Raw genomic sequence first — 22908 nt, forward strand, 5'->3', positions numbered from 1 at the left:
ATCTTTTTCTTGCTGATTTCAGCAAAATAATGTCTAACCATAATCTCAATGTTATGTATTACAGCAGCACGGTTCTCTTCTGCATTCAGTGGCATTCAGTGGAGACGTGTCAGCCATTGAAAGCATTTGGTACATGTCAGTGCTTACAGTGTACATTCAAAATAGGTGTTACAACAGGGGAACACAGGGCCAGACGTGCCCCTCTCTCAATTTTTTATTTATTTTAAAATGGATTGCTGATAAAAAAAAACCATATTTTATTTTAAAAAACTACAAGTGTAGTATACAGACCTTACAATCAACTGTAAGGTCTGTATATTATTCTGTTCTGCATTTTATTCACAGTTCAAACTTTTCTGGGAATGAGGTCATAAGTGGTGACATTGACTCCAAACCTGTGGCATCAAAAACGGGAATGAGGAAAGATGCGTGTGAGCTTTCATTCTTTCAAATATAAAAAGTGTTTGAGCTCGAGCCGTGCCGTGGATCAACTCCAGTGCTCTGGTCATTTAGCCATCAAAGAAACAGGCGAGCGAGGATACAAGAGAAAGCACTGCACAGACCACCAGCGCTGGTTTCAGGGTCCGTTTGAACTCTGGCTGCAGCTTTTCATTCCTGATTAATCCTCCAATTATTTTCCCCGCATGATATTTAAAATAGCAATTTTCACTATATTTTTCATGGTTGTTTCATCTAACAAAACCACCGTCCTGTGATACAAGATGAAGCTCCAACTGTTAGCCAGCGACTGTTTATGTTAGTCGGACAAAAATAATAATATTAAGTTGCATGTGACCCGTTGCCTGATATTTCCCTTTACTGCACAGTGTGGATAATCTATCTGTGAGCCGTTCACCTCTAGTTAACACACTGGGAACTGAACAGGACCGCTGTTGTCATTCCTTAGTGCTGAAGCGCAGTGCCATTACATTTATAGATTTTCTCTTTGATGGGATAATTTGGTCTTTATATCTCTCACAAATGAAGTGATCCTCAGTGCTCCTTGCACAGCTCAATGTGCAGGTCTCATTTTCAAATACAGTTAATTGCATTCGAAAAGAATCAATGATACTTTCACGGTGACAATATCATTCTTTTAATGTCACTTAATTTCCTCAGTGAAATGATTACATCAATAGCCTGGAACCCATTTCTATCTTTCAGCATGAATTAATCTATTAGGGACAATAATTACACGTTTGTAATGGATAGGTTTTTGTACTCAGAGGCAAATGCACTCGAGTCTCCATTGTGCTCCCAGTTGCTGGCACTGTCCTGACTGTCATTCATTCAGTTTATGAATTACACTATCAACCTGGGAGAAATAAATAAATAAATAAGGGTACCTCAGATGCAGCTCCTTGGTGGCCTTGTTGTGAGATAGCCCTCCCTCTAGTGGAGATGATAGAGTTGGTTGCTGCTGTCAGATAGCTTTCTCCTCTCGTCTGCTGCTGAGGCAGTCAGTCAGCGATGGAGAATGCAAAATGAGAGGAGGAAAACAATTGACAGAAAATATAGAAGGGAAATGGAAATCTCTGTATTACATGCAGCACACGTGTCAGGATAGAAGGGGTGAAAAGTCAGGTGTAACGCCAGGGAAAACGAATTTTTGAAGAAGGCTTACAGTGAATGTCAAAATAAGGCCAAATATGTCCACGTGGGTTCATTCAGTGCTGTGGTGTGCAGCTGATTCACCTGCACAAAGCTCCATAACAAATTACAATAAGCGCGTTCACACTAATAAGTGTGTAATTCTGCTGAAAAGCCAAATCAAGTTTGTGTAATTTGTGGACGCCTGGGTTACCTGATACAGCAGCTGTGATATGTGCGACAGACGCGACGCTGCTTTTGTCCCGTTATTTATTCATTACCAGTGGAAACCAACCGACTGCCACGGCGTGCAGCCTTTTCACCTGGAGTTTTTTCTGCTAGGCTACCCACCGAATTCCGAAGGAGGGCTAAGGTTGACCAGATAGGCAAAATTAACTTAAATTAGAGCCTCTAAAAACCTAGTTAGCTCGAAACAGCTGTACAAGCATACAGAGGTACATAGGAAGCATCTGTTTCCGAAACTGAGCACTGAGGTGTCTTAACCTTTTTTTTTGGGGGGGGGGGGGTATAGGAATTCACAGTCTTAAAATAAAAAATATATAAAAAAACAGTATGAATAAAATGTGTTATTTTTTTTATACAAGACCTAAAAGAAAAAGTGGGTGAATCAGCTGTAAGTTTTGTTTTTCTTCGTAGCACAGCAGAGCCCCCCCTCTCTACTCCCTCCCCCCCGCGTTTGATTCACATTTGACCCCGCTCGCCGGGTCCTGCTGCCTGCCGGTGGAGGTGTTTGGTTTAGCCACAGGGCGCGCGCCGGAGGAGGAGTGGATAGTGCGGCTGCCGTTGTGTGACAGTTAAACGCGGCGCTCAGACACACAGAGCCACACTACCACCACCAACACCACTACAACCTGGAGACACCACCTCTACAGTGCGCGGTGCTCAGCCCGGGGATGTGACATGACTTGTCCGAGTAAGGTACACGGCACGTTCATCAACCGTATTTATCTTCCAATTACACATCCAACACACGTGATTTTAACAGTTTGATTTAATAGGTTTAAAATTTTTATACTAGTTTACTTATCTTTTAGCTTGAATAACGTCAGCGTGCGGGCAGTTTAGCTCTTACTATTAAAGCATGCGCAGTGCACGTGCAACACCACCTTTTTCACTGGTCATATAAATCATATCAATTACGATATTTACGTGATTAATTCTGTATGCCTGTCATAGGGTAAAAACTAGTGAGGCCTATTATCAGGTTTAGTTTCCGAGGAAGGAAAAATACGACTTTATAGCAGTCTTTTTAAGGACATTAAGTTGTTTTAAAGCTTTTCTGCTCATTATCCCACACTTGTTTACATAAACAGACTTTAATATCATTTATTTTTTAATAATAAAATTAACTTGACATTTAGAGAGTTAATGCCATACTTGTTGAAGCACACTGATTCTTCAGGTTGCCTCAGTGTTGTCAGAACTTTGTAATTTGCTTTCAGTGCTATTAGTGTATGTGTGTTTGTGTGTGGCGTTTTATGACACAAACAGGTGTAATTTTGTCAGTGTCGAGACTTTCAATGCAAATAGTACCAAGTCTTTAATGGTTGTGTAGAGGTTCTTTGCCTTTCTCACCTGAAGTGACTTTCAACACACCTTAATTACTGTTTTACTTGCATACATGTAGTACATGTGAACCAACAAACAGGCAGGTGTGAGGTGAGCAGGCTTGAAGAATGCAAACAGGAATCTCAATTTAAAAAACAAAAAAGAACCCGAAAAAGGGAAAAGAAAAATTTTAGTCTCTCAACTTCAGCCCCGTTCAAGTGTGATTGAGTGTTTGCCTACAACAGGTCTATTATTTATTTGAATCAGATCCCTTTCTGTCAAACAGCTGCCACAAGCTGTGATTTTTTTTTTTTTTCATAACAGAGCTGATAAGAAGCAGCGATAACAGCAGCATGGCTTTCATGGCTCACACTGCATGACAAAAGTATGTATGATGTCAAGTCCCGGGAGGCCTATAGGAAATATGCAGAAATGTGATTCGTCAAATGACGGCAGTTATCACTGTTAAAAAGTTAGAAACCAGTCTGTCATGAGACTGTTTGGTAATAATATGATCTCCTAACATCACTGCTACTGTAACGTATGCCCTGTTCAGCGCATTTAACACAAAACAATAATTTTTTTGTAGCTGTTGCACTATTTAAAAATATTTTACATCATTTACCAGACAACTTGAACAACAACCAACAACCTGAAATTGGCTGAATCTATACCCATGCCTTGTCTTCCTTATTATTCAATATTCAGCTCGTATTGAAGCCCAAGAACTGTAATTTTGATTTTATTCCTGAATTAAGTAAATTAAACTGACAGGTGTTTGATTTGGCATCGACCTTGATTGGATTTTCATTTATTTAGTCATTTTGTTTTGTCACAAAAAAGGGAGCAGATGCTGTGTGATGTGATGCCACCTTAGAGGCACCATTGCTGCACATCAATAGGCCTGTGATGATCAATAGGGATTGCGTGATGTTTTTGCATTGATTATAGAAACGTGAGCCGATGAATGGAACCGGATTCCTCTCCGGAGGGGGGGGGGGGGTGTTGTGCTGTTCCTGTTCGGAAGAGGAAACTGGAGAGCTGCAAAACGACACAACACACCCTTTTTTGCATGAATCTGTCGCTAGATCACTCCTCCTCGCTTCCTCACTCACTCAAACTTTACTTTTTTATTGAAGAGTCTGAAGGCTCTTATCAGCCGCCTTGTGAGGTTTTTTTTTTTTGTGAAATGGGCAAGCTGCTGTTTCTTCTCAGTTCAATTCGACCAAGTGCCAAGATACCATGGTAAGCTCTGTTCTTATAATGTGGGGATACAGTAACATGGAGACCCTCACTGACTGTGAAATGGTATCTGCATTCTCTGCATTCTTACTGAGCTTGATCAACAGCGAAGCACAGGCGCTTATAAAGCTGGGGTTAGAAGAGACAGAGCTGGATTTTCTGCTGCTTTAGAAGATGATGGGCTTCGAGAATATGAGTTATGGCTTGAGATCATCTCTCACAGGTGGTGAAAGGTTCACAATGGTCCCTCACATGTAACACCCGCGAATGGAGCTAATGACACCGCTCAATAAATACATTTACTGTCCTCAGCGCGGTTTGAAAGCTATTGCTTTTTGAAAGCGAAGTGCTGCGGATGCACTCGACTGCCCGCTGGAACTTCTATAGTGTTGCTCTCGGCTGGCGTCAGATCTGACTTTATCATGTGTTGTGTAACAGTGCAGGTATCATTTTGATCTTAAAAAAACTTGAAGTGTGTGACAGCAGGCTTAGTACTGCCATGCAGTCATATCTCTGAGGTGTGTGTGTTGCTTGGTTAAGTTCAGTGTTCATGTGTGGTTGCTTTATGACACCACTTCAAATTAACCCCAGCACGGTTGGATATAACACAGAAAACTAAAGAGATACAGCAGGTAAAATGTCACATTTAAAGAGACCTTGCTTTATATTGTTAAAAAAACCACTCAATTCAGAACAGCAAGTATTGAAACTCTGATTTATTTTTGCTTTATGAACACTAGGAGCTTCCCCTGATACTTAAAACCCCTTACTTCTCTTTATCATCTTATTTATTTAACTTTCTAGCACCCATCTCTGTCATATCATGAGATGGAAACTTTGTGTGTTGACCGCTAGATCGCTGTTGTTCATGCGATAGCTTGTTTTGTCTATGTCCGTGTGAGCCATGCGTGTTGTGCATAGCGGAGAGTGTGAGCGAGCGTTTGGATCCCTCCTCCCCCAGTGCACCGCCGGCCCCCTCTGTCGCTTTAAGTCCTGCCCCTCAGAGCCAGCCAACAGCAGCTGTTCCATATTCATCAAGCCCTTGAGTCTTAAAGAGCCCTATCCCGACCATGGAAAGAGTCATTCCTCTTGCTCGCACTCTCATGCTCTCTCCATCTTAGCGCTCATCCCGCTGCTGCCTGCGCTTCTCTGTCTCTCTCACTCTCTCTCTAGCTTTCTCTCACCCCCCCACCCCACCCCCTTTTTACCTCTCCTGTCGATCTGTCCCTCCCCCCTTCACTCTCTCTCTTTCCCTCTCTGCCTCTCACACATACACTCAGACACACTCTTTCTCTCTCTCCCACTCATATATACATAAACACACGCGCATACACAACACACATGCTCAGGCACACACACGCCCACTCAATCCATCAGAGTCCAGCATACCTGTGCAGGCTGGGGGGAAGCGGTGCTGGAGGGGGTTTTCGGCAGCGTTGTCTCTGAGGGTGCTTTGCTATCATTTGGGAAAGAAGCGGGTCTCAATTGTTTTCTCTTTCCTCTTCCTCTCATTCCTGGAATGCTAAAACTGGACTGATGGACATTTCAGAACTTTGTCTTCCAGACCCTCTCAGCTATCATAACCAGTAGGTGCACTTGTTTCTCTGTTTTCCCCCTTTTATTTCTTTTTTAACCTCTGCCGTTGATCCCTTTGCTTTTTCCTGTATTTTCCTTTCATTTTTCTTCTATTTAAAAAAATATAATCTGCTCTTTACCTACTCTTCTTTTACTTTTCTACTAGTCGAGGCGCTGAACTTTTAACTTTCTAATTCCTCGCTGTTCTTTTTGTATAGCCTCTTAACGCCAACTCAAACTCCTTACCTGCACTTTTTTTCCCGTTCGTTGTTTTGAGGGATTTTAAATATCGTTGGACTTGACAGGATTGAGCAGCAGAGCAGGTGCAACTGTGTAAATGCGTGTATGGGTGTGTGGCACATCATGATGTATGTTTTATAAATATCTTTCAGAGCATGGCTGATTGATTTAACTTGGCCCTTTGAAGCAGTGTGTGTGTGTGTGTGTGCGTGTGTGTGTTTTCCTTTTTTCTTTCCTTTTTTTTTACTCTATAGAATTTGGGGGGTGCCTGTCCAGTTTGGTTAGGAGCTTGTTTGCTGATGGCTTTGTCCCTAGATCCGGCCACCCAGGCAGACTGAGAATGATATTATAAAGAGGAGAGATTAACGTGAATCCATAGAACTGGAGAGGATAAATTACACGCTGTAATATATATTTGTAGCCAGGCAAGACGAATGAAAGGACCCTGTAACCTCAGTCAGGCGGCAGGTCTGTCCCAGTCAGCGGCGTGCCGGGCAAGCTGCTGTCTCGACAGCTCCTGGCTGCTGGGACAGTCTGGGCTTACAGTGCCTTCACCAAACTTTTTAAATCAACCAGTATCTTACATTTAAAACAAAACAAATTACCTTTAGTTAAGGTATTTTTTGTATCACCAGTTTTCTTTGTAATTATTATTATTCTTTTTTAGAAGCAGTTTTATCATTATGGTACAAATATATCTAACAACAACCAATAACAGATATAGTATGAAAACCAGCCTCTAAGACATTTGGCTGTTCTAAAGTTTTTTGTTATGAATTTAAGCAGGTTATAAATCATATATTTTGTAAATGATAATAATTATAAGGGTTATTATGTAGAAGTTTAAAGAAATTTCAGGAGCTTTTCCCAAATTAGACAGTGTTTTATAATAATTTAATATTTTTGGTAAATAATTTTTTCTTGTTAGTGTTGTTCTCATATTATTTAGTTTTACCATAAATAAGATATTTAGTTTTTTTTAATTAATTAGATTTTAAAAAATGTGAAAATCATTAACAGAAAACAGTTAGAGCTCAATTCTCTTAGTGTTTCTTACTTTTTTGACTTTTTTAGTTTGAGCTTTAATCACTGCAAATTCAAAGTTCTTCTAGGATACTTATGAATAATAAGGAATAAATGGAATCATCTCTGTTTTTTTCTCTTAAGATGTATTTTGTGTAGTTTCATTCTTTGATACATCTTAAAATTAAATTAAACAAACCCTAAAAAAGTGAACATTTCTATTGCATGTCAGGTACGATGGGCTCAAGTCATAATGTCTTTTTTGTATTCTTTTGTCTGTATTTCCTAATTAGGAAAAGAAAACCACTGCAATTTTTATTTCTTTTAGAAGAGCTTTACATATTTACACCAGTATGTAATCACATATTTAAGTTTTCATTTTTTAATGGACTCATTAATGGTTTCCTGTAAAATCCAGTTTTCAGCAGAAATTGAACTATATGAACTGCACAAGGTGAAACATTAAACATTTAAATTTTAGGACAGTTTCAATTATGTCGAAAAGTAATTGCTTAGTAAGTCTTTTAGTTTAAATCAGTTTGATCTTTCAGGTGTCAGAATTCAGATTTTTTTCATTGTATTTCTTAAAGAAATTACACATAATCTAGTATTTGTTTTTCCATTTTTCAGGTGTGAAAGACGAAGTTTATGTAGCTGTGCTGGGATATTTTTTAGTAATACTTAAAGAGTGAAGTATATTTATGTTTGTTTATTATCAGAGATGTAGTTATGTTGTGCTGATTTAAAATCTGTCTAAAATAATAGGAAACATTAAATATAATTTAGTGATTATGCTGAATATAAATAATTATATTTGTACTTGACGGTGAGCAGAAAATCTACTCTTTCAAAGCTCAGTTGTGAACAGGTGTTTAACATATTAGTAACTTTTTACATTTCTTTTGAAATGGCAATCAGTAAACCTAAAATATCTTAATGAAGGAATGCTCAGCAGTAATGTGAACGTATATCAATCCCCCAAAACAGTTAATTTGTGGGCTCTTTTCAGCACATGCTTGTGTGCTGCTGGTAATTTTGGCTCAGCAGTAGCTCTCTGCTAATTATGCACTGGTATTTGCAGCCTCTTACTGAGCGCTGGATGCGGCCGCGATGCTTAAGTGAGAGGATTAGTAGAACGTATGTGCTCTATGTTATTAGCACAACAGTGTAGTGCCGTATCACTGTAGTACCTATACTGAACCGAAGGCATCAATACTGCCTGGGAATTAGCTGGAAGGAGAGTTTTTATCTTTTAAACAGAGAGATGCTTCTCTTGTTTCTTTAATGTTGGAAATCAATTGAAAAGAAACGTCGACGTTATTGCAACTTGTTCTAATAATGTTTTATGTTCCCATTACATTCGCCCCGTTTTACAGTTTTGCTTCAGTTGTTTAAATCCAAGTGTTTTTTATCGTGTAGTGGAATTAGATTCTCTGCACTCACTTGTGTTGCACTGGCTGTTGCACTCTCTTTAGAAACCAGCTCTGGTTGAGGATTGCAAGTGTAAGTTTTTCAGTGCTTGTTAGAAAACACAACATTTGAGTGGCAGCGAATTGAGATGTGACTTCTCTCTGCTTCTAAATGTTCCATCAACACCCAGGCTTCCCTTAAGCCCTGGCAGAGGCACTGCAATAAACTAACTAGGCTATCCAATTTCCCTTCATGAAATAAGAGCTTTTTAATGTATTTTCAGAGAAGCAGAAAGAAGTTAACACACAGTGATGAATTAGATTTCAATTTATTTGACTTCATTCCCAGCTTGCTGCATTAAAGCCTGCAAACACCCATCTCTAGCAGTCCGTCCACTTGATTCTTATTAGGTTTCAGAAAACAAGGCGAGGGAATTGCATTAGTGTATCTTAAGTTAAAAGCTCCTTGCTCTTTGACCAAGTGTTTCATTGTTATAGGGTTAATCAGATTTTTGCTGTCTTCATGGAGATGCTATCACAGGCTAGAGGCAGTGGTGGGTAACCAAAGCAGCCGTGCACAGACGCTATCCAGATGGGATCAGCTTACGGTAATTTGGTTTCAGAATACATTACCAGAAGAAGCTCCTGGCCGAGAATTGCCACCCCGCTATGAGCCAGGAGCCGGTGGCCTCTGTAGCTGCAGCATGGAGCCCAGGCAACCCACCTGTCCTGCTCTTACTTTCCTCTTCTCCCAGAGCAAATGTTAGGAGGTTTTTTGGGATGTGTGCCTTTTAAAGAGAAACCTAATGTGCTTAAGCTCAGATTTTTGCCAAATTCTAAATACTTCTTCCTTGTACCAACAGGGCTTTGTTGTCCAATTCATTAGAGAGATTCCTGAGTCCACTGGCCACGCTGGAGCCCTCTCATTTCTGGTATCTAGTATCATTACTTTCACTGTAAATATGTCACTCAGCTCAAGCTGAGCGGGGGGAGCATGTTGTCTCTCTCCAGGCCAAATGGTGATGCAGAGTGTGTTGGCAATGTCTAGATAGTCTCAATTCTGTAGCTTCAGAGGTATTTGGGTTCATAGTTGTTAGTGCTGAGGCTGGCTTTTAAGGAGCTGCCAAATCAAGCACCTTCTTGTGTTGCTTTATTTCCCAGGTCATTAACTGATAAAATAAAAGGACAAGAGAAGGTTTCAGGATCCAGGCTGGTTCTTTTTTCTGTATTTCTTTACTCTAAAACTTACTAAAGACCAGATTCTGAATGTTTCTTTTTAGTATTGGTCAGTTTTGGAAGATCATGCTTTCATAATAACATGCTCTCTCTTGAGAGCCTATTTGATGTTTGGCCTTTAGATCTCTTCATGATTACTTACAATACCTCTTTGGCTATTTTATAACATCCACCTGCACAGATATCACCAAATGTCACTGCATGCGTCCCTCCTGATTTCTCATCCATGGTAACCTTGGACACCTCCACCGCAGTGTGAGAATCTGTTTAAAAATAACCAGGCCCATTAGTCTAGAAGGATAATGCTAGCCTATGTGGGCTCTCATGCCCTTGTGGCAGCAGAGTGCTATCACTGACAGAGTGCGTCAGCACTTCTTCCTGTTGCTCCAACACTGAAGGGCTCCTCTTCATTTACACACATCCATGCATGCATGCATCCTCACACACACACATACATACAGTCACATACACACACCTACAATAGAAAGCGGAAATTGGGAAATACACCACGGTCAAGAAAAGAGCCGTTAGCATGAGCTGTTGAGTGTTGCATTACAAGAAAACACCACACGGTGAAGATTAAAAGCAAAATCAGCCGTGATTACAAAGTTTAACATTTTTTGTGCAAACATTTTGCTTTCTATTTGATTGCAGTCACATTGTGCGACTCCAGGTTCAGTAATTCACACTTAGTTAAAAAATGACATGACGTAAGGTGGGTAACGATATGGGTGTTTATCATTGAAGGCTATTAGTATTGAGCGGTCAGTTGTTTGAAGGTTATGTTTCGGAGCAGTAATTGAAATGCAAAATAACATTAAGATCGATGCTTAGCTTTGTTTATTTATGAAATCAATATTGGAAGCGTCCATCACTGAAGCAGCTCTGATTCCTACTGACAGCTTCACCAGGTCTTCTATGCATGGTCTGCGTGAGCCTTCCACCCATTACAGCTTTTAGAGGAATAACGTTTTTTTTGTCATCGCTTTTTGGAGAGCTGTTCGAATGTTTCAGGTTCATGTGCTGAAACACGCAGAGCACAGCCTTAAAGAAAGCTGTAGGGCTCAGCTTCATGAACTGCTGAAATTGTTAAACTGAAAACATGCTGCGTGTACAGAGGCTGTCTTACGGGTGTGTCTACGAGAGAGAGAGAGAGAGAGAGCACTACTATTGCTTATCCCAGATTTGCCCTGGGCAATTAGATGTAACCAATAATCACCCAGTAACAGAACAGTGTGCAAAACGCCGGTCAGTGTCTCTGTGCTTACATATTTGGACCCTGCTATTAGAAAAATAAAAGCAACTTTTGTTTGAGATTTTAATTCATGTAAAAAATAAATTAATTAAAAAGCAGCGCAAAAATATTTGAATGTCTTTGTCAAATAAGAGTTAGTGAAAGTCTTAAATGTAAGAACATTTTACACATTTACTTCTGAGTCTTTGGTGTTGTTTAGACTTCAGTTTTTTAAATGTGGAGTCATTATAAATGATAAATACAGTATACTGTATAAATCAGAACAAGCTTCTAATTTTTGTGCTCGGTTTCCAAATAACCAAATTCTTGTCTGCTCTCCAAACTTTTCAGTGACACAAATATGGAAGCAAAGGGAAAATTAAATTATAACTCAATCTGAAAATCAGGCTGTTCACCCTTACTGTCATCAAGGGCAGTTTTTATTAGAGGTTAACATTTTTTTACAACTTTTCTTGTCATATAATAATTAAATCTGATAACTGACAGATTTGTTAGTGTAAAAGTGTGTGTGTGTATTCCTCTGCATCTGCCTTCAGTTTATACGACCGTGTGCTTATATGAGTATTTGCCTGTTGGTCACAAAACATGTGCACATTAAAACGTCACCTTAAGAGACCGCCCTTGCATCCTTAAGTACAATCAAACGTTCACACACTGAGTGGCTGCTTGTCGAAATGTTGAGAGGCCCCCTCTCCCACTACATCCTGTGACGCGAGACGTTGGTAAAAACCGCGTCGCACGTTTAGATGTCAACCCCCCCACCTCCCCACCCCTGAAGGAGATGCATTAATTCAGGAAATATCCCCAAAGTTTAATTATTCCTGAATGGTGTGGTGGTGGACACAACCATATAAATCAGTTAGGCCCACCCGCCTTTTTATTACCAGCACTATTTATGGAGAATGTGTGGCAGCTGGTAGAGATGAGCCTGTAAAAAGCTAGAGGCTATTGCTGTGACTGTGTCGACTGCTGTGGCGTGTGACAGTCATAACAATGGTGTTTCTGAGTAACAGCAATTCGTTTTGGAGTCGTCTGAATTGTGTGCCTCGAACAACGCTTTAAACGCGAGGAATCAAGTTACATCTTTAACTCACAGATGTCGTATCGCGCGCCGCGCTGTGATTGCTCACTGACCGTGAGCCTCTGCAAACGCCGTCACGTCTGAAACACCTGATAAACCTCCGATTTTTGACCTGTTAATTTTGCTCTAGCATTTGTGTATGTACGCGTGTGTGTGTGTGTGTCTGTTTATATTTGTGTCCTCTTCTGATAAAGGGGATAATTTGTGGTGGAGGCAGGATTGGCTCTTTGTTTTAGGCAGGTAGAGTTTCCTCCTAAACAAGGACGGCCTATCAGAAGAAGATTAATGAAGTAATTTCATGCATGGCTCTATGCCTCCGTCCCCCTCTACGCACAGTGACTGTGTCTAAACCTGTGATTTACATTGCACTGTGTTAAATAGCCTTAACCCTTTATAAAAATATTTCTTTCTGTTTGTGACACACACAGGCACACACACACTTAGACACACAAACAATAAAAAAAATCATCCAGCACAGCTTGCAACTTTCTGTGAAAATTAGCCCTGTTTTCTCTCTTGGTTTGCTCCACAAATATCTCTGAATGCTCTCTGAACTGCAATGCATGACTTTTAGTTATGCGCAAACTTTTTTCTTTTCTTCATTATTCAAATTTTATAATCCCACCTCCCTCCTCATGGAGCGTGCTGTGGTTGATATCTGTTGGCTTTTTACTGGATTTGTTGCAGTTAAGCAAAACTTTAGCAGTCGGCTTTTATCGTGCAAAACTGAACGTGCAGTTTTTTTAAGAAAAAGTGTTAAAGTTCAGATTGTATTGAATCACACTGTTCATGAGGATTTGCATAATATATCACTATAATGCATTCCTGAGAATAATACATTATCTTTACAATTTTAGAAAAAACGACTCGTTGTTAGTGCATTTATTTGCACCGTGCTCTTATTTGAGTTTTACAGCCAAATTTAATTAAGCAGTTTTAATAAATGTTCACATTTTTAAAACCATCACATGACAAAGAAACGGTTTAGTTAAACCGTCTGTAGTAAAGGGGAGAAACCTCCATGTCACAGTATCGCAGGAGAACGTACTGTGATATTGTTGCCTGTGTATCGGTAACATATCACACAACACAGGGTTGTGTCCGATGTCATCACCTAACCCCAAGTTTTCTAGGCCCCAAGGCTAATTTATTTTATTTTTTTTGCCATGCACCATAATTACTTTTTGTAGTTATCAAGAGCCATTGTAAATTCATGTTGCTAAATTATACCATGACTGTGCCACATAATGGATGTAATGAAAAGTAATCTTTGGTAACGGCACGGCAGGCCGGAATTATCCCTGAACTTCCTTTTTTACATACAGCGTGATGAGCTGTCCAACTCTGCAGAGAGCCGTTCCCACTGGTTCTGCATAGAAGATTGTTAACTCCTTGCTTTCTGTCGTAAGAAGTTTAGACGGCGGTTACTTCCCCCACGACCCCCCCACCCACACTTCCACTGACAGAAGCTCTGTCATTAGCCGGTTGCTTCCCTCAACATCCTGAACTCAGCCCCTTATAAGAACAAGATCTGCCCAGAGCGGCCCAGACAGTTTACGTCAGACAAACAGCAGCGCCTGTGTCACGAGAGGCCCTCTCTCTTCTGCCAGCAGCGTCTCTAGAACAGGAAGGAGCGGGAGGGGCGATCGATAGATGTGATCTGCTTCTTGGTCGACTCTATCTTGTGGTGCTGCTGGAGCGTGGGGCTCATGTTGTCGTAGTGGAGTGAGCTCATGGCTTTATAAAGACTACAGTAACATCGCTGTGAAGCAGCTAAATATAATCCTTTGCTAGAGCACCACGGAGCAGCAGCAGCGCAGTCCCTGAGAAGTGGTAACCCTGCCCTGGCCCCTGTAGCCTCCTGACTATCGATCTGGGACCCTCACTCCCCATCACAACAGTAAACACTCTCTTCTCTGTTTCTTCTAATGTAGCCCCTCACTCACTCTCTCTTTTCCTGTTTTTTTTTCCCTCCGCTTTCCTTTTGTTTGCCTCCATAGATCTGCAAATCATAAATCTCTGTCAGCGTCTTCTGAGTGTCTGGCACATCCGTTAATAAAGATGCCCCTCCCCTCTCCTCAGGTCCACCCCCTCCTCTCAGTCCTCTCCCTGTCTCTAATGAATGAGAAACTCCAAAATCAGGGGCCTCTTCCTCATAGATTAGAATGGGTCCCTGTGGAGTGCCGGTCTTGCCTCCAACCAAACCACCGCCGTCAGCCACACGACACACCGCCAACCCCCAAATTTCCATCTTTCATATTCTGTCTGCAGTGCAAATACACACTCGCATATGAGCGCATAAACCAATCTAACAGACACACACACTTATGCTCATTGCCCCAAGAGTCTTTTGGCCCTTATTCCCCTGGTGGTCATTAACCTGGAGCCAGTTAGACAGAGAGAGGCACACTCCATATTTTGGAATCTCCATTCCCTTCCTTTCTCCCAGGGGCCAAACCAACCCCTCCTTGAGCCTCGGTCCTTTTTCATTTACATTTTCCCCCGTGTGAATGTGCGGCGAGCACCCTTGGTGGCTTTCAAGCCTCTGTGCGTATTTCTGTGACTTTTGTGGGGCCGTGTAGATTTTGACCATGATTTTCGCTTTTACAAAAAAATGAGTCCCTGGCTCTGTGTGTGTGTTGGAGCGGTAAAAGGTGGCAGTGGCCCCTGGAGGAGAGGTCAGCGTGGCAGCTGCCAGCGGGTTCTTGGCTGTGCTGAGGAGGCTGCGCTGGGCTGCAAGGGGGTCTGTCAGGAGCTAATTGAGTTCGTCCTACCACCGCTGACTCTGGGGCCAGTGGCTTATCAGGCCACATCGCCTGAGGCCCACGAGACAGATCTGCCCCTACTGGGGCATCTGATATCACCATCGCCCTGCCTTGAGATGTCAACCCCCACCGCCTACCCGTTCTTCCCCTTCGCTTGTGCAGTCTGATCAGGTAGCAGGAGTGTGACACTCTAAGATGAGGTGAGCAAATGTTATAAAAATTGTGTTTTTTGGCATCTGGCGGCCTTGAGAGTGAAAAGGACATGAGGAATGTACTCGCTGCTTGAGTTGAGTCTCTAGCGCAGGGTTGTACTCTGTGCTTGGGATTTATACATGAAACAGGGAGAGCGTGGCAGTCACACAGAGAAAAATGGAAGATGTCACTATCCTCCTGAAGAGAGCTGCTAGCTCTCAGCAGGCATACTTACAAATTGGCTCAATTAGATCCTGAATGTTCTCCGTTCTCATAACAGTGTCATCCAATGTTCAGAATTTCGCTCGCAGGCAAAGGGAAAGAGTGGAGATGTTAGGAAAGAGCGCTCCGTGGCTCTCCTCTCGGAAATCGCGGAACGGTGAGTGTGATACGAGCTGCCACATCATTAGGCCGGCTAATCCCAGTCACAGCAGCACTGGTGGAATGATATTAGGGATCTGAAATGCCGTTAGGAGGGCCAGGTGGAATCAGATTAAAACCAAACTGCGCAGTGTGCGTTTGCGGGCCCATAACCTACTACTCAGCATGAATTTTGATCGGTACAAAGGGAACAAAAGGAGGAGGAACAGAGGGAGAAAATGGGAGAGGGGGAGATACTGTGTCTTAGATGAGTGCTGCTCCTTTAGGCAGCCAGGCAGCAGATTTTGAAAAAAAAAAGAGAGAGAGAAAAAAGCTCTTACCTTGAGGAAGGAAGAAAGAACTATAGATTTTACAGCATCAAGTCTCAGTTCAACACACCCTTTCCTGTCTGCTCTGTCTGTGGCACACAAGCTAATTAGCACCTGCCCCACATATTGAATTATTTATCGGGACTATTGCTGCTGTCAAACAATTTAATGTTCATAATTCATTTTCCCGTACAGTTGTATTTATAGATTTAAATTGGCCCTGTCCCACTAGAGATTACCAATATTTATAGAAATATTTTCGACTGTTTGATTAATACGCCAGGTTCTCATGGTTAGTATTCCCTCAGTATCATTAATCAATATATGCAGGCTTGTTAAAAACATAAGCATAGCAGTGATATAATGTGTCATAGCGGTGTGAGTTAAGGGGATTCTAGCCAGCACATTCATTATAAATGACCACATTGAGCTGGAGGGGAAACAGTTAAGACACTTATGCAATTATGCTAAGTGTCACCCTCGAGGTGGCCTTTGAACTTGGGTTAAGCTTACTCTGAATTTCTGAAATAAAAGCTAAATGGAGCCATCTTGTGCTCCTATGTTTTAATATATAGCCTTTAATAAGCCAAGTGCAGGTGCCCTGTCGCGCAGGTGCACATATCCATCCTGAAACGGAGAACATAAAGCAGATGAACACAGAGCGTGCATTAATTTATGGGTATGTAATCTGCATTCGTTATTAAGAGCGGCGAGATCTATTTTAGAAAGGCATGAACATGATTCACTTTTTTTTCTGCAAACCATTTAAGAGTAGAGGCAGGTAATTAAAAAAAAAAACGGTAATTCTTAACAACCACCCGTTATACAGTTATTGCATGAATTGGTTAAATTGAGAGTAAGTGAAAGAAAGAGGAAATAAAGCATGTATTGGATTGCTTTTTGCGAAACAGGATGGCGGCTGTGTGTCAGTTTTATATTTTGAGAGGTTTTATATCACAAGAAGGATTCCAGGAGAGCTCGGGCAAAGAGCTTATTCCACAAGGTCAACGGTTTTAACAGGGGACGTTTTTTTTATTTTTATTATTTATTTTAGCAGTTAACCTTTTTGTGAATTTCCAGAAGTGCTAGGCACCTGGAGCTCCAATGAATATACATGACAGCAGGGAGGGGAAACCCGGGAATGAGATTTAATTTGACACGCTGACCCCCATCTCCACGGGCCCTGGAATCCAGGGTGAGAAAATAAGGTTGACCCACTGACCCCTGGGCTTGAACCCCTCCGTCACCCATCTTCACAATTAAATCAGCCTCAGAGAGCGAGAAGCAGTGTGGCCAACCAACGGCGGACACCACAGCATACGCTTCTCGCTTCCTGTTTCCTCTGAAGTGCTCTGAGAGCAGTCCAGTCCAAAAGATAGGAGCCCAAGTGGGAAACAGCATCTTCTCCCCGTGTTGATGGTAAACCTGACATGTCAAATATGTAAACATTACCGTTAGTTGGCAATATGCTAATGAAACTAATGTGCTAAAGCACAACTTGGGCTTTCTAGCTGCCACTCATGAGAAACCCTTGAAACTGAATTTGCATAAGCCACGCAAGGCTCAATTTTGTTAATGTAGGCAAGTGCAGGTAACCTTTCACCCCTTCAGTGGTACCCTCATGCATAGGGGTGTGTGCGTATGTTAGTGTGTGACCTCGCCTTGACCCTAAGAGGTTACTGTGTCTACACGGCATCCCCAGCAGATTGAGTTATTCATCTCCTCCACCACTTCACCTCTTCAATACACTCTATTTGCAGATGGAAAAACGAGTTGAGTGTGTCCAGGATAAGTTTTTTTCCCCCTCTTCGTTGTTCTCTTAGTGCAATTTCAAGTTAAAGGTTATAGAGCTGAACTGAAGTAGATTTATATGGGCAGGAGAGGCTTCAGAGAGGATTTTGTGGCCGCAGTCAAAAGACTGCACTTTAGTCTGCACACGTTACAGCATCAGATTGCATGTACTCCAAAATACAGTTATTAGGCAGACAGTGAAAAAGTCAATATCTTCCCATCATGTTTCCTTTTGGTTGACTGCTGACTCAAGGAGACAAGCCAAGGTCCACTGTGCTCTCTAGACTACGGAGATGCCCCCATCTTTGATGTGTGTGCACGCTCTGTGTGTGTGGGTGTGTTAAGTCTTCAGAGTGCCCTTTCTCTCCTCCTCTTATTCTCTTTCAACTACCTTTTTTTCACTGGGTTTGTGTGGCGTACGGACTTGTGCCGCCGTGTTTGGTGTGTATTTTTGCTCTGAAGCGCTTTCGCAGCTGCTGTAATGTGTGGCTAATGAAGCACTTCCCTTCCCCCTGGTTGACTGGTGTAAAGGGATTGTTAGGGCACAGTGGTGTAGACAGACAAGTTGGAAAGATTAAAAAAAACAGAGATGACTACATATTTAAATTTCAATTTTAAACGTAAGGCTGCAACCACACGAAACTTATCATCTGTCCTCTTTTCAGTTTCCTCTCCTTTGTGAAAAGAAAATCAAACATGTTTTTCCACTGTAAAAGCTGTGAAAGTGAGTTGTTCTGCTCTGTAGTTGTAAATAAGCAGTATGTTAGCGCTCATCTTTTCACACTCCATTCACTCCAAATTTCTCGTTAAAGGAAAGAAGCATTTCTGTTACAGTTGTTCTGAATTGCCATATAATCTAATAATTTGCTGTCTCCTGCACTTCTGTCACTTGGCTGGTTGATGAGATTCATTACTGCTCTCCGAAGACCTCTGCTAATCATCTTCATCTTCTCCACCCTCCACACCCTCTTTCCTATCAACCCTACCCCCCACCCCCTTCCAGGCTGCTGAATAGAATGGCCGCTGATGACCGGCATCTACCCTCCAGCTGTGGGTCCTACATCAAGACGGAGCCATCCAGTCCTTCCTCGGTCATCGACACGGTCAGCCACCACAGCCCCAGCGGCAACTCGGACGCCAGCGGCGGCTATGTCAGCACCATGAACAGCCACTCGAACGGCCTGGACTCTCCTCCTATGTTCACCCCCAGCGGGCTTGGGGCTGGCACCTGCCGCAAGCGCTATGACGACTGCTCCAGCACCATCATGGAGGACTCGTCCATAAAGTGCGAATACATGTTGAACTCCCTCCCCAAGAGGCTGTGCCTGGTCTGTGGAGATATAGCCTCGGGGTATCACTATGGGGTAGCCTCTTGTGAGGCCTGCAAAGCCTTTTTTAAAAGGACAATACAAGGTATTTTTCTTCTTTCACCCCGCCCGACAAACACTCAATACAAGATATTTCATCCCATGTCGCTGCATCACAGAACACCAAAACACCCTCCATACAAGACACCTTTGGCCTCACAACAGCACTGAAACATACTCAGTCCAAACACTTTCCTATGTAAAAAAAAAAAAATCACTGGAGTGTGGAAGATGCCTCATACCACAGGGGACCAGTAGCCTCCAGAAACATATCAGGCTCTGTTTTTAATTTATTCACAACTCAACAAAACAAAACAGAAAAATAAAATTCTCTTTAATGATTAACAAATAATTATGCGTTTTGAAAAGAATCTTTACAATAAAACTGAAATAAAAGAGAAAGAGGGAGACTTGAACACAGAGGAGGCAACTGTTGAGATTATGACATCATCTGTCATGGTGGGTGGAGTTTGATGGAGGCAATATCATCACTCAGAGGGCAGATTTGGTGGAGGGTGGGGGCTGTTTGTCCAGATGCCTTGGGGGGGTGCAGAGTGCATGCTTTATTATTCTTGTTCTGACTTGTGTGTGTGTGGGGGGGGACGGGACTAGTGTGAGACTGTTCTATCTGCAAGGCATGATGTATCACAGCTTCTCATTGGAGAGGCAATGAAAGGCCCCCCACTGTGAAACTGTGCGCTCCGCTCCAGATTAATCAGGGCGACGAAGATGTTGTTGAGCAGAAAAAAAAAATTTGCACAACAGGCACAGCTGCCCAGAACTAAGCTGTGCTGGCTTAGTCGTGGAATAAATTCAGTGAAAAACAAACTAGATAAAACAGATCAAATGAACCTAAGGGTTTGGTTAAGGTGAAACAAAACAATCATTTTGTCCGCTGCTTTCAGGGAATTTTTTCAGCAGCAAATAATTGCGGGCATTAAATGGAGAGCAGGCTGCCTGTCTTGATGCTAGGTGTTGATTTTGGACCTTACTTCCCTATCAGCTTTAGACAGTCTATGTACCTTTTGCAGGCAAACAAAAGCATTAGGCCAAATCCTCCTGTTTACCCATGCTGCCATCAGCAATCCTGTCTATTGACAAAAGATGAACATTTTCTCTCAAGTAACATAACTGGGCTTTTGTCCCTTCACTAAAAGTACACTGACGGCGACACAATGGGACAGAAAAGAGGCATCGGAAAAGAATGAGACGTCTTAAGTGGAGCAACGGCCCAAACAATTAAGAGCAAGGTACATGGAAAGAAAAAATTGAATGCTCCTCTTTTTTCCCCCCTCGCTTTGCATTGTCAATTTGAAATCCCTCTCTTTCTCTTCTTGGAGGGCTGCCTGTAATGGAGCTAATCTGCCGTCGTTTGTCCGAGCCACAGGAGTTTTGTCAATAACAATCAGCGTTTGGAAAGTGTAATTAAGGCCGAGGCTTTTCATTAGGAAGAAGGGAGGGGGCCGTCTCCAGGGACGGGCATGCCAATTAGAAACTCAGGCACGCGTCGCCGGGTAATTTCAGGGAAAGGAGGGGAAAAAAACCCAGGACTTCTTTAGATTGGAGAGGGAGCCTGCTGCTCTTTCAGAGGAGCGGAGGAGAGGCTTAATGGCATAATAATCAGACAGGGGTCCCAGGCAGAGGATGCAGGGCTCTTTTTTTTTTTGGGAGGGGGGGGGCGGTAAAATCCTTCCGAAATGATGAAAGAAACACATGCAGGATTGCTAGAGGAAAATGGAAGCGGTAAAGAGCAGGATGTAGAGCCCTTGAAAAGAATGAGAGGGTGCCGTTGATGAGAACTGATTAATTAAAGGAATAACGAGGCAGTCAAGGGTGGAGTGTGAGACGGCCCTCTCTAATGAGAAGAAAACAAAGGAGCTGTCTTTCCCAGCCCTTTCTCACATTGTTCTATAACACTTAGGGCAAACATGTGAAGTTAATGTTAACCGTGTACACGACAATTTCTTTATCACCTTGTGCTCACCTTGTGTAACTGTGATTTAGCAACTTATTCTTGACAATGCTATTAAAACGCAGGCTTAAATTATTATTATATAAATAAAATATTATTTTCAGTGAGTGTGTGCACAAATGTGTGCGCCTGTCCTTTCAGACTGCTTCAGTTCTCTTATGGCCTGTGCTTTTTTAAGGCCACGTCCCTACCGTTTTCAACAAACACGGATGGCACATCCATCTTCTGCCACCTATTCATCCAGTTTAAAAGCCCCTTGAACTCATATGTGGAGATAGTTGCTTTAGTCAAGGCCAGACCCAAATTAAAGTCAACCTAGATCTCCATCCATCCCAGAAATACCCCTGTTCTCAATGCGCCCTAATCATACCTCCAGCCCTGCACCTCGCGCGCCCCACCAATCAAAAGCATAAATGTCTTATTGAACCGTGTTTTCTTCCCATTTTGAACCCAAGTGCAAAATTGCTTGAAAACCGACTGAACTCAGTGGCCCTCTTTTATATGAAGTAACAGACCTTGACAGTAAGCCTGTAAAAGTCAGTTTAGATTTTGATGAGAAATACCTGCCATTTTACTGTAATTTACTTACAAGACCTGACTTTCCCCCTCTGTGCCCTGGCATGGGTCCTGAAAAGCCATAAAATAGATTGAGACAGATACTTATCAAGAGAAGAAGGAGGCAAATCTTTTTCTTCTCCCTTCACTCTGTAATGTTATTGGTAACCATACCATAACCTCTCTAAAGACAGATAAACCCCCGAGCATGGCCCTCGGGTTAAAGGGGTTCCCGCCAGTGCGCTTCGTTTTAGAAAATGAAAGTTGCCATACAGTCGCTCTAGCAGCCAGTGTATCTGTGCAGCGTTTCTGAACGGCAGATCTGTTGTATGACATTTATTACAAGCACACCATTAAATCTGTTGTCACCGTCTGTGTTTAACTCCTGTTCAGTATAGTGCAATTTGTTATTAGATAAAAGACAAAAGAGACTGTTAGAGCCGTTCAGCCATCTGTTCTCTTTTATACCCTCTGAGCCCTGATATTAGTTCAGTTTAGTTAATTTCAGTATAACTCAATACAGTTAAGTCCGCTGAATTACAGTCCAGTAAAATACTTTATTAATTTTTTTAAGAAGACAACTCAAGCAAAGACGATAATAATTCAGTTATGGCGTCTATGCAAGTAAATTAAATATTTAAATCTTTTAACTTTAGTTGACTTCATTTCACTTTGACTATTTAAGGGTCAGTACCTAATTAGCCATTATTTTGGATATAATGTAGGTTAAGAGTATGACCACATACAAGTGAAACTGAAGCTTTATGCTTTTCACGTCTGTGTTTACAAAACTGCTGATGGGAGCAAATCTTTTAACGCAATCAGTTAATATAATGAGTTACGTGTAATAAAAAAGATCTGCCATAGATTTGGGACTCGTAACGTGCTGTAGTCTTGTGCTTTAAACATGATTGCAAAGCTACATTTTTGTCTACATTCACGTTCATTTATTATGTCCGTTAGCATTTTCTTCTGCACTTATATTGACTTAAAATAACAGGTCAGAAGCAGCAGTCATGCTAGAAAGTGATACTTTGGTAAGGTTGCGTGTGTGCTGACACTGAAACAATCCCTGTTCTAAATATAAATCAAATGTAGGGATGAAAAATGAGTTAATCCACCTCTCACTCTGCCTTGAGCTATGAGAAGCCCCCTCTGACAGAACATCAGACGAACGTGGGGGTGGGGGGGAGTCGGCTGGGGGGGTGAATACGGTAGCGCAGAAGTGTGGGCTCGCATGTTTGCTTTTGTTTCTGGAGTGTGCGATATCAAAGGGCTAACTTAGTTAGTGCCAGGTGTGGTTTGTGCGGTTTGTGCACGTGTCCTTGGGATCCCCTGAGAAATGAAACGGAGAGGA

The 22908-nt window shown here is 42.0% G+C and overlaps 1 protein-coding gene across 5 annotated transcripts in view; it reads left to right on the forward strand.

Moving 5' to 3' along the window:
• The first annotated feature begins 2508 nt into the window (after window positions 1-2508).
• Window positions 2509-22908, forward strand: part of esrrb (estrogen-related receptor beta) — a 46943-nt gene continuing 26543 nt past the window's right edge. For 2 of the 5 annotated variants that reach the window (XM_085256337.1, XM_085256338.1), the window contains exons 1-3: window positions 5605-5987; window positions 9512-9580; window positions 18661-19070. In XM_085256337.1, coding sequence (XP_085112463.1) covers window positions 5938-5987; window positions 9512-9580; window positions 18661-19070 — 529 coding nt within the window. In that variant the 5' untranslated portion in view covers window positions 5605-5937. Of the gene's footprint in view, window positions 2530-5604; window positions 5988-9511; window positions 9581-18660; window positions 19071-22908 lie in introns of those variants that run through there. The other 3 variants (XM_085256340.1, XM_085256341.1, XM_085256342.1) reach the window with 2 other exon arrangements.

The sequence above is a fragment of the Mchenga conophoros genome, linkage group LG19 (assembly GCF_057382185.1).
Source record: "Mchenga conophoros isolate Kocher_MC1m ecotype Shallow Benthic linkage group LG19, M_conophoros_male_GT1.1, whole genome shotgun sequence".
NCBI lineage: Eukaryota > Metazoa > Chordata > Actinopteri > Cichliformes > Cichlidae > Mchenga > Mchenga conophoros.